Genomic DNA, 12,291 nt, shown 5'->3' with positions numbered 1-12,291 from the left:
GATGAAATGTTTCTGGAGGAGCTTTAAATATGCAACATTCAATTATGAAAAGAATTTAAAGAAATCGTTAGTCTGACTAGTATTTTTGTGGAACGCAGTATTTCACCTTCACTTTTCAGAACCATCACAAATTTACAATCAGAAGCAAAGATGAAAACATTTTTTGGATTGTTAAAATAATAGAAAAATAACCACAGTTAACACAATCTGGACTTCAAACAAGCAAATGCTTCATAAACAAGTATTTATTGCATATTGAGGAGCATCTAGGTGGCTCAGGGAATAAAGCAGCAGGACTGAAGATGGGAGGTCCTGGGTTCATATCTGTCCTCAGACACTTCCTCACTGTGTGATCCTGGCAAGTCACTTAATATCTATTGCCTAGCTCTTACTGTTCTTCTGCCTTGGAACTGATACTTGATATTAATTCTAAGAGAGAAGGTGAGGGGAGGGAGGGAGGGAGAGAGGAAAGATCTCTAAGGCCCCCTTCCAGATTTAAAATTCTATGAGTTTATGAAATCCTTTGCCTTCCCCAAAGACAGTACAGAACACTAGAGAACTGAGCATGGAGCTGGAAAGACTCAGTTCCTGTCCCATCTCCTAACTAACCCATTAGGGTTCTGTGACACTGGGCAAGAGGTCCAGGAAACTCTCTAGCTGTAAATTACAAAGGAGGTGCCAGGCAGAGGAGTTCCCTCTCCAAGTCTCTATCCTTTCCAGCCCTCTTGGTTGAACATTTCTGGTTTTTTTACTGGAAGAGAGGTAAGTGTGCTTCCTGAATGGCCTCAGGAAGTTTTCCTACAGCTTATCCTGACAGTTCAGCTCCATGTTCTATAAATAATGGGCGTCATTCATGAAGGCTACCTTGCTGACGCTGCTACAGAACAAATAGTGACTGAGTCAAAGGTCTCCTGGTCTACAGATGGTGAGATAATTTCAAGTTATTCATTAAAAAAATTTTCCTTTCAAAAATTACCAAACAGAACTCCTACTGTATGACACCCTTAAAGGCATAGCAAATAGTTACTCAGTTCCCTTCGTTGTAAGAAATGTGTACTAAGCATGTAAACTATGTGCCAAGTTTTCTGAATTAGATGCTTGGAATATAAAACAGGTATGAGGTCAGGTTCAATAAATGCAAAAGGGAAGTAAAGTGCTATAAAAAATTTGAGGAGTGAAAGATCAATGGTGAAAGAGGAGAAAACCTTGAATTTTAAAACCCAAGTTCTAGCCCAATTCTGCCATTGACTCTCCCATCACCCCTGAGAGATTTATTTCACCTCCTTAGGCTTCTGTTTCTTTATCTATAACTGAATGGTACTAGCTCATCTTTAATTTTCATTGGAGCGCTGGGGAAGGACTGGGTGGAAAAAAATCCAGAAAATTTAAGGAAGGAGTCATGTGGAAGATGGATGATGCCTGAACTTGGCACTATAGAAGAGATTTCAATGGAGAAAGAGGGAAGGAAGTCTACAACTAAGGATGGGAATAATAGGAGATAGATAGCAAATGGCAGGGAATAAATGGCTTTTAAATACATGAAGGAAAACAGTGTAAAATATGGCTGGAAAGATAAGTTGGAGAGCTTTAAATGCCATGCTTAATTTGGTGAACAAAGATAAATCTCAGAAACAGGGAGAGAACAAATAAGGGCCTGAAAACTGCAGGCCAGTGAACTTGACTTTCATTCCTGGGAAAACTGTAGGATGAGTCATTAAAAAGATAAGTGAACACCTAGGAAAGGAAGTGGTCATTACAAAGTGCCAGCAGGGCTTCACCATTAATAGGTCATGCCACACTAATTTCACTGCCTTTTTTGGAAAAGTTTGCTAAACCAACAGATTAGAAGAATAGTTAGCTTTAGTTCACCCACATTTTAGAAAAGCAGATGATACAAAGTGAGTTGAGATAACTGAGGCAGGAACCAAAAATGGGCTCCAGCTCTGGACTGAGTCTAATGAGATGAAATGCAGAAGAGACACACGGAAGATCCTACATTTGGTTTCCAAAAGGGATCTTCAGAAGCATAGGCATCAACAGATGACAGATGAGGGGCAACAAGGTGGCTCAGTGATTTTTAAAGCCAAGCCTAGAGATGGAAGGTTCAAATCTGACTCTGGGCAAGTCACTTAACCTCCATTACCTAGCCACACCTTACACTCTTCTGTCTGGCAATCAATACACAGTATTTATTATAGGATAGGAAGTAAAGGTTTTTTTGTTTTGTTTTGTTTTGTTTTGTTTTTTATGGCAGCAGGTCTTAAAAGGATTTGATGATTTGAATGGATTGAACACTAAGTCAGAAGTGCCTAAAAAGTTACTATAGATGACACTAGGCATAGAGGCAGAAAGTCTTGGGTTCAAATTTGGCTTCATTTAGTTCTTGGCAATGTGCCCCTGAGGAAGTCACTTAATCCCCATTGCCTAGCCTAATTATTCTTCTATCTTGGAACAAAAACCCAGTATTGATTCTAAAATGAAAGGTAAAGGTTTAAAAAAAAAAAAAAAGGTAATGTCATCTGAGGCTTCATTACTTCCAGGAAAAAGCAGAATAAGTCTCTCTCTACTCTGCTCTGGCCACAACACACCTTGAGTTATAAATTCAGTTTTGTGCCAGAACATGTCCAGAGAAGGGCAACTCAAACAGTGAGAGTCTTCTAAGTCCATGCCATGAAGAAATTGGGAATGTTTAGTTTCGAAAAGACTCAAGTATCTGAATGTCAGTCAAGAGGAATTAGACTTATTATTCTTTTGGAAAAGTCACCAAAAAAGAATAAATTTAGGCTCAATGTCCTAATATTAGAGCTAGAGTTTTCTAGGGAGGTTTTGGGTTCCCCATCATCAATTTTGGAAGTCTCCAAGTAAGGTACATTAGAGTAGAGATTTGTGTCAGAGCAGGGTTGCCCTGAATGTCTCCCAAGATCCCTTCTAACTCTGAAATTCTGTTATTCTGGTGAATTGCTGAATGTGCTTCAAAAGAAAAGTGACAAGATCAAAACAATCAGTCATTGGATTAAATAGGCAGTGGTTTAAAAAATGGGCTGGAACAAGGTCAGTTGGTAGAATTCTCTAAGCAAGAAAGGCCCAAGCTTGGTATCTGAAGGTCAGTCAAGGGAGATGGGAATGATAATACACAGGTGGAATCACAGGACCCTGATATCTGATGATGATCTGTGGCAGATGAGGGAAAGGGAAGGAAGAGTCAAAGATGACTTTATGAATCCGGCTATCTGGGATTACCATAAACAGAAACCAATAAATAAGGAATAGAGACAGACTTTGAAGTGGGAAGGAAATAGGAATTCCTTTTGGATATGATTTGAAGATCCTGCAGTTCCTCAAATATCCTGATATCCAACAGGCAGATATATGGAGCTCGGGAGAAAGGCTATGAGCTAAAGACATAATCTGGGATCTATCTTCAGAAAGGAAATCAATGGAACCACAGAAGTGGGTGAGCTAGGCAAAGGGTAGGAAAAGTGGAAAGAAAAGATGTCCCTGAAGAGAACCATTGAAGAGCTAGTGAAGGGTGAGAAGCCAGCAGGTGACAGAAAAAGAGCAGAAAAATAGATAGGAGGATAATCATGACATTGCATTGTCATGGAAGCCAAGGGGTAAGAAAAGTGCAGGAAGTCGATATAGGTCATGATGTAAAAAATGCTGCACGTAAGTAAAGGTGGGAAAAGTCATTGGATTTGGAAAGGACAAGGCCATTCCTTAGGGATCTTGGAGAAAACAATTTCAATAGAATAATGGGTACAGAAGTCGGGTTGGGAGTGGGGAGTAAAAAGTAGAGGCCATAAATATACTCAACTTTAGAAAAGTTTGGCTAAGAATAAAGAACAAATTATGGTATATTAGCATAAGAGAATCTTACTATCCCTATAAGAAACAAATATGAAAAATTCAGAGGCATGGGAAGACTTAGAAAAACTCATGCAAAGTGAAGTAAGCAAAATGATAAAAAATTATATACATCATAACAAGGTAAATGGGGAAAAAACACAAAAATCTGAACTTATTGCTATGCAATTATAATGATCAAATCCAGCCCTTTAGAAGAGATGAAAGAATGTACCTCCTTCCCTTCTTTATGGAATGGATAGAATGCCAGGGCAGAAGTAGGAAGACCTACTCATATACTTATTAGCTCTGTGGCCCTGGGCAAGTCACTTAACCCTCTCTGCCTCAGTTTCCTCATCTGCAAAACGAACCAGAGAAAGAAATGGCAAACCACTCCAGTATCTTTGCCAAGAAGTCAGACATGATTGAAACAATTGAGCAATAACAAACAACTCTTCTTTGTAGAGGTGAGGAATTATAGATGTAGAACACTATACAGACCATCAGACCAAATGGATAGGAGAGTTAATTTTGCTGAACTGTTTCTCTTTTTTCTTCCCTTTCTTTTTACTTTTTGTTATAAAGGCAGCAAATTCGCTGTCCTGATTCCTATTCTGCCTCCATCCATTCACAGAAGCTAACCCTCAAGGCCTGTATCTACTCCCTCCTTTGATAATCCTCCTCTTCCCTCAAGGCCTTGCTCCAAGGACACTTTTTCTAAAAAACCAACCCCAACATCCCCAACTCTCCCATATTTTCTTGGACAAGGCTTTAATTTCTCCTTCTTTTCCAATACCTTATCATGTATCATACTTGTTTGGGCATTGAATCTAATTCCCCTTCTAGTAATTTGTCCACTACTGGAGGTCAGGAATAATGCCAATTTTTATTTTATTATCTGCAGTGCCTGGCTCAGTGACTTCCATGTAACTGGTCCTTAATAAGGATAAATAGAAATGAATTAAAGATATGAAGCCGGGAGAACAAGGAGAAGGATTAAAGATGTATTGGGGGGAAATTTTAGGAAAATGACTGGACTTTGTGTTTGGTGCAGAGGTGAAGGTAGAAAAAATTAAACCTGAAAAATGTTCCAAACAGTCCAAAGAATTGCAGACTTCTGAGCTGGAAGAGACTTTAGAAGTAATCTAATTCAATTTTCTCATTTTTGCATATGAAGAAACTGTGATCCTGAGAGGCTAATTTGCCTGGCCCTAGAAGTCACACTTGTAGTGTCAGAGTCAGCATTTGAACTTTGGCTGAAATCCAGCGGTATGGATCTAAATGGGGGTGGGCAAGAATCCTCCAAGAGGAGGGAAGGAAGATGGCAGATATGTTTTGGAAATCAAATTAGGAGTCCTGGGAAACAAGGTGTTGAGAGGTGAGGAAGAAGGAAGAAACAAATTCTATCAATAACAATCATTTCATTATTCGAAATGTTTCCTTTTCCTTATTGAAATGTTATGACTCAAAAGAGAAAAAAAATTTTTTTTTTAATGTTCATTGTTGATTACTCATCGGTAATAGTTTGGGGCCTCTTGTTCAGTTTCCCTTAAACTGACCTTTAGCTACAATAAACCTGATTCCCAATGGCTTCCCCACCCCATTTACCTATCTAGGTCATCTTCATCCCTTAAGGCCCAGCTCCACCTCAAGGGTGAACTCTCCCAACTCGGAGCTAGAGTATTCAAATTGTGCTTGCATAATTATTCTTTTTCATTTCCTCATCTCCTTGGAGGACAACCAGTATTCCTCCAATCCTACAGATTCAGAACCAAGAAGTCAGCCTCTTTTAGTCGTCTCCACTCTCCCCAAATAGTCCATGGACTGGCAAAACCTGACCAGTTCCCCCTCCTCAAGGGCCCAGGGCTCCATTCTTACAACCATGCTAGTAGAGACCCTGATCCCTTCTCACCCGGATTAATTCAACTGACCGACCCACCCCCTCCTCAATCGTGCTCCTGGCTTTCCAGCCTTTCATCCTCCACACAACAGTCCAATGGATATTCCTAAAGCTCAAGTCTAATCATGTCACTTTTCTGATCTATTGTTTTTAGGGAAAATGTACAAACTCCTCTGGCAATTAAGGCCCTTTCTAGTCTGGCTCTTACCTCTCTTGGCAAGCTGTTAATTATTCTCCCCATATATGCTGTAATATTCCCCATATAGGAAATTCCCATTTCCCACCTCCACAACTTTGTACCACCTGTTCCTCATGCCTGGATTGTTCTCTCTCTTCCTATCTGTCTCTGGGAATCCAGCCTTGAGAATCCAACCCTTCAAAGCTCAGCTCAAGCATCACCTCCTTCGAGACGGTTCTTAATTCCCTTCAGTTATCGGTATCTCTCTCAAATTATTCTTTTATTCAAATTATTTGCATATATACTGCATTTCTGCCAGCATGTTCTATTTTACCAAAAGAACGTAAATTCCATGAGGGCTGGGATGATTTCACTTTAATATTTTTATTCTTAACACCTAGCACAATCCGATTTCAGAGATGCTTATTGAGAGGCAGGTAGGTGTTTCATTGGATTGAGAGCCAGACCTGGAGATAAGAGGTCCTGGGTTCAAATTTGATCTCAGACATCCTCGCTGTGTGACCCTAGGCAAATCACTTCACCCCTATTGCCTAGCCCTAATCACTCTTCTGCTTTGGAACCAATATCAATTTTAAGATGGAAGATAAGGATTAAAAAAAAAAAGAAATGCTTGTTGACTATTAATTGTCCATTAAGTGTCTGATATGTGTCTGTATACTTCCAATGTACAGAGATTTACACAGTAGATGTTTAATACATTTATACTGAAGGAAAAAAACTAGAAGAGAATAATCCTAATTTCTATCCATCGAGGGAATTATGGTAACTGTTCCGGAGTCATGTAGAGAAAGGATTCACTTGTTTGGCAGAAAAGTGAGCATGGGTAGAAGTTACAAAGAGGTCAATTTAGATTGATTGTGTTGCCTTGAGAGGGAGGGAATCTCATGTCTTCAACTCTAGAAGCCAAATGACATAGGGTCAGCATATTCTATTGAGAATGCCTTTGTATATGGGTCAGACCTAGTGGTTTTTGAGGTCTCTTCTAGCCCTCAAATTCTGTGATTCCATTCTCTTCGTTTTATTTAGCAAATCTTTTGGAGATTAAGTAATAATGGGATACAGGTACAAAGCTCTCATCTGGTAATTGAAAGTAGTTTTTCAACCTGCCTGTAGGCTAAATAGCACAGCGATTTCTAACATTAAACAGGGATAGAAATGACTAAGCAATTTTATTCCAAACTGGTAATAAAGGCAGGTAAAGAGATGATATCCTTGGAGCCCCAGAACCCTGGCTGGCCCATAGCAGGCACTTAAATAGATAGAGAATGGAACTATCACTGCAAGGTTCTTAACTTTCAAAGACCTTGTGCTTTCCTCATTACAGGTCTCTGTAGACCACAGGATAGTGAACTCTAACGCCAAAAAGAATCACTCTTGCCGTACAAATTTACCACATGTTCAGTAAGTTTAGAAAATGTGGCTGTCATTGTTTTAAGAAGTCTGTACCTGGCAATGTGTGGGATTGAGTAAATAGTCAAACAGTACTTGTGTTCGTTCTATGTACCTGACTTAAAAGGCATAACTGAAGCCAATTTTAAACAAATTCACAAAGAACCGAAATCTCAGGAGAAAAGAACAATTTACACCCCCGCCACAAAATCATATTTTAGTTTGCTAAGTAAGTCTTAAGCACGCTACCTTATCTCGTTTCAGGAGCCAATTCTAAGTGTTCGCTGGGCTGTCACTTCCTTAAATTCAAGTTTAAGCCACTGAAGTAAAATTTAAGGGCACTCTCCTATCCCCAAGAGTACGGGAATCACTTCACTAAATTCCCAACACCCTCCACTACTCCGATCCTAAGAGGGGCACAAGGACGAACAGCTTAGTCCGCGCAGTTACTTACAGGTTAATCTTGGTGGTTACTGTTGCTCGGGCAGCACCCAAGTGGCTTCTGTGTTTGCAGTTGTCAGGGTCAGAGCTGGCAGTCAGTCTCCCAAGCTCGCCTCTGTTTCTGCCCCCCTCCGCTCTGCCATCCAAGTTGTTGAGGAAAGAGCTTCTCTTATGCTCAGGGCGGATTTCGGGCAGCAAGGTGCTGCTCTTCACCGTAAGCTCGCGGGGTATAACCTTGGCAGCCGCTACCCCTTCCTCTCCGTTCTCACTCCCCAGCCCGAGGGCGGTGGCTGACTTGTCCCCAGCCGCTACTTTGGGTGTACAAGCGGAATTCCCATCGGGGAGCGTCCCAGACGGCTTTTTGAGAGGAGAATCTTTGCCTGAATTCTTGGAACCCCCCGGAGGGGAGAGGGGGCTGGCTTCGGACTGGCGGCTTCTGCCCTTCCTTTTGGTCGGTGAAGCGGTGGGGAGCTGGGATTGCCTGCTTTTGTCCGAGTCCCCTCTCTGGTGTCCTTTCAGGTGAGCAGCCCCTGCCTTGGGGTCGGGGTTGCCAGAAGCCGAGGCGCTCCTTTCAGGTACAGCCGCTCCGGAGGCTGCAGTTGGCGATTTTACTTTCTTTTCTCCAGGGCTTTTTTCTGCGGCCGCTTCGGGTGCTACATCCTCCACGAACACAGAGTCCTCCCTTGCAAGAGCCTCAACCGGAACTTTATCTCCGTTGGGTGAGTCAGTAGATTTCTGAGATTTTCTCCTCCTCCCAGACCTTCTGCCATTAGAGCGCTTTTCCATCTCCTCGGGGTCGCTGCAATCTTCTTCCACCAGAGAAACGACCACTGGCTCATCGGCGGGGGACACCTCCTCAGTCTTCCTCAGATAGATATCCAAAGTTAAAACTTTAGCTGGGGGTGTGCGCTCCGTGCCTTTGGAATCTGGACCACATGGCACAGTCTTTGAATTTGCATTCGAGACCTCAGGCTTACTGTCAGTGTTCTCAATTTGCAAGTTACTCAGACAATTGCCATCCAGCTCTTTAGGTAAGCTGGTTAAGACTAAAGAGTTTTCAGGTGGATGGTCGCCGTTGAAGTCTTCAGGCCCGAGATCTCTCTCCTCAGCACACCCCAGAGAACCATTGGTTAGGCATCTTTCATTCTCCTCGGTTGGATGACTACTGCCTGAAAGTTTTTCCAAACTGGGAGCAAGGAGCTCTGAGCTCTCTTGCCTAGAGGAATATTCTGGCTTGGAAGGCAGGTCCTTGGCAGCAGCTGTGGGATCTGGGAAAGTGTCTCTTTCTTGCACTGAAGGTTCTAATTTGGATGAATCACTTTCATCACAGAGTTGTGCAGCCACTGTTTCAGTGTTGCTCAAGCAAGATGATAGCTCAGCATCAAGAGAAGTTGCCTGGCCCTGGTCGTTCTCTGGCCCTTGTGTTTTTTCTGTAGGTGAACTCCCTACAGACCCATCTGTATTTCTTGGTTGGGTGCCAGTTTTACTTTTTTCTTTCTCTCTTTCTAACAGCTTAGAAGAAGAAACTAATTTAGGAACTGAGTTTGTAGGGCCCTCTGATCCATTCCTGCTATTCCGCTTTCTCCCAGCAGTGAAAAGATTGCCAAGTTTTCCCAAAACTGGTTTTCTTTTATTCTCTTCTGGTGGTTGTGCTCGGGACTGAAAGAGAGAGATACACAAAAATGAAATTAACATAAAGTTCACCCCCTTCTTTGTTTCATTCTCTGATAACATCACTGAAAACCAAGAGATTATTGAAAAACCTGGACTTTTTATTGGGAAACTCAGTAATCTCATCTAGAGTGATGTAATATCTTTACTTTGTTCTAAATCTGCATCAGCACCACAAAAGGGAACCATTGTTACAAATATGCACTTTTGGGGGGCAGCTGGGTAGCTCAGTGGATTGAGAGCCAGGCCTAGAGACGGGAGGTCCTAGGTTCAAATCCAGCCTCAGACACTTCCCAGCTGTGTGGCCCTGGGCAAGTCACTTGACCCCCATTGCCTACCCTTACCAATCTTCCACCTATAAGTCAATACACAGAAGTTAAGGGTTTAAAAAAAATTTTTTTTAAATGCACTTTTAAAAATGTTATACAATTCTTCTGAAAAACTCATGTCAATATTTTAGAATGATGTTTTCCATAAATATCATTATATATAATCCTTTTTGCAGGGAAAAGCAACATCGACTAAGCAAAATAATATAATCTAAATGTTATCAGTGTATTTTTCTAGGTAGGAGTTAAGGCAAGGACTATATAGTTTTTTACCTAGGGAACAGAGAGGAATCATTGAGTTCAATGGAAGACTGAAAACTCTCTGGAAATAACTACCTGGTCTCCACCCCACCCATAAACTTGGAGCTTCCTAAGCAACTGTTAATGATCAGCTAGAGAACAAAATGCAATCCCTCCCCTGAAAGGTGGACCAAAACAATCCACATCCGACATTAGCTTTCACAACCCCCCAAATTCATATTTGGCTGAGGCGGCAAAACAAGCACAAATGGGTTCTGGGCAATGATGTGCGTGGGTCGTTGGGGCGGAGAAAAGCAAGCTGCATCCTAGACACGCCCACACCGCCTTCCTGGAAGTAGGCTAGAGGACTAGAGAAAAAGCAGCAGAAAGAGCCCGCTTGCACTCCAGGTTCCTCAATTCTACAACTCCCTCGCCTCCACTAGTGGGGGAAGGGCTCAGCCCCATCCCTGACGGCTTCTCCTTACGTCAGGAACGAGCCACACGCTGAGAGACACCTGGGGTCCAAAAGTAGCTGCAAGCTCTAGGTCCAGAAGAAACAAGGAGACCCCCTCCTTGGCTAAGGCAGGGAGGAGCCGATTACCAAGAGCGTGCACTTGGGGCCAACACAGGCGGTAGCATGTGTTCTGGGGCCGCCGGCAGCACTACAGCACCAGGGAGAAGAGGAGAGGAGAGGAGAGGGGGGAGGGGAGGGGACTGGGCTGGAAGGTGGGGCGGAGTCCCCGGAAGCCAGGTGCTTTTGAACAAAGTCACCAATCGCACGGTTAGCTGATGGCGGGAAGGTAGCAGGGTGCCAGGGGAAGGGCAGGGCGAGGCCCGGAGGGAGTGAGGGATGCACGCCTGGTCCCGAGCTGTGCCCCGCCCCTCTTGGGGAGAGCTTAGACTTTAGGCGGAAAGGCGGCTGGGAGGAGGAGGCTCTCGGGCCAGACTCAGCCTGCCTGGCACCTGAGCCTCCCCATAGTAAACACGATCCACAAAGCTAAAAGTTCTCCTTTATCCTCCCTATCCCCCTCCTCCCCCCCCCTCGCCGCCGCCGTTGGCATCTTCTCCCCCATGGATCCTCGTCGCCTCCGGATGAGGCAGCAAACAACCCAGACGCCCTTCCCTACCAAGTTATATTTTGGACGTTTCTAACTTAAAAGAGTTTCATCAGTCTTTTATTTAAACCTTTACTCTTTGTCTTAGTAACAAATCTTAAGACAGCAGAGCAAGGCCTAGGCAAAAACGAAGTGAAGTAACTTGCCCAGGATCACACAGCTAGGAAGTGTTTGAGGACACGCTTGAACCCAGGACCTCCTGATTCCTAGCCTGGCTCTTTCCACTGCACCACCGAGCTACCCCTACCCTTAAAAACAAAACAATACCTTTCTTAATAACAACTCTTTAGATAGAAGGGCATGGGTTCCCATTAGCCCCTGCCCCTTTTTTCTTTTAATAAATCCTACCTAGAGGTTAACTGAGTGGCTCACTGGATTGAGTCAGGCCCAGAGACTGGAGATCCTGGGTTCAAATGTGACATCAGACACTTCCTAGCTGTGTGACCATGAGTAAGTAACTTAACTCCATTGCATAGCCCTTACCATTCTTCTGCCATAAAACCAATACACAGTATTGATTCAAAGACAGAAGGTAAGGGTTTTAATTATAAATAAATAAATCCCAACCAAGGGGAAACCAACATTAGAGTTAATTACATTTCATTCTCAGATACAAGTCAATTAAAATAATTTTCATTTTATGTTTAGGTGCCTACTATGGGTCAGGGCATCAGGGATACAAAGACAAAAAGGAACAGGTTCCTGGCTTTTTGCAGCTTGTGTCCTAGTGGGGAGAAAGTTGCAGGTACACAGATATGTACAAAATATAAGAACCTCACACACAAACACACACATAAAAATGATTTGAGAGAAGGGAAACACAGGCATCTTGGGGAATAAAAGTCAGGTGCTGGAAAGGACAGGAAGCTGGGGGATGGGGATGCCAAAAAAGGAGACAGGAGGAAGTAAAGCATTCCAGGAATAGGAGCAGAAAGGCAGGTTGGGGGAGATGAAATGGGGAGATGAAGAGCTTCTTGAACAGTAGAGGCTGTTTCTTGTTTGTTTTTCTGTCCCCATTTAGAATACTTAACATAAAGGGGGAAATGCTATATTGGAAGCCAGGGGACCTGCTTAGCTCTGCCGGTACTATTTTGTGTGATCTTGGACAAATCTCTTAACTTTTCTTGAACTGTATTTTTCAGCAGTAAAATAATTTGGACTAAA

At 42.8% G+C, this 12,291-nt stretch overlaps 1 protein-coding gene across 1 annotated transcript in view; it reads right to left on the bottom strand.

Moving 5' to 3' along the window:
• The window catches only part of CRYBG1 (crystallin beta-gamma domain containing 1), a 66,772-nt gene extending 58,199 nt beyond the window's left edge, over positions 1-8,573 (bottom strand). The window contains exon 1 of the mRNA XM_044676644.1: positions 7,786-8,573. Within this exon, the coding sequence (XP_044532579.1) occupies positions 7,786-8,558 (773 nt within the window). The 5' untranslated portion in view covers positions 8,559-8,573. The remainder of the gene's footprint in view (positions 1-7,785) is intronic.
• Between the last annotated feature and the right edge of the window lie 3,718 nt (positions 8,574-12,291).

This window comes from Gracilinanus agilis, chromosome 4 (assembly GCF_016433145.1).
Source record: "Gracilinanus agilis isolate LMUSP501 chromosome 4, AgileGrace, whole genome shotgun sequence".
In the NCBI taxonomy this organism is placed as follows: domain Eukaryota; kingdom Metazoa; phylum Chordata; class Mammalia; order Didelphimorphia; family Didelphidae; genus Gracilinanus; species Gracilinanus agilis.
This window is presented reverse-complemented; position numbering and strand designations above follow the sequence as displayed.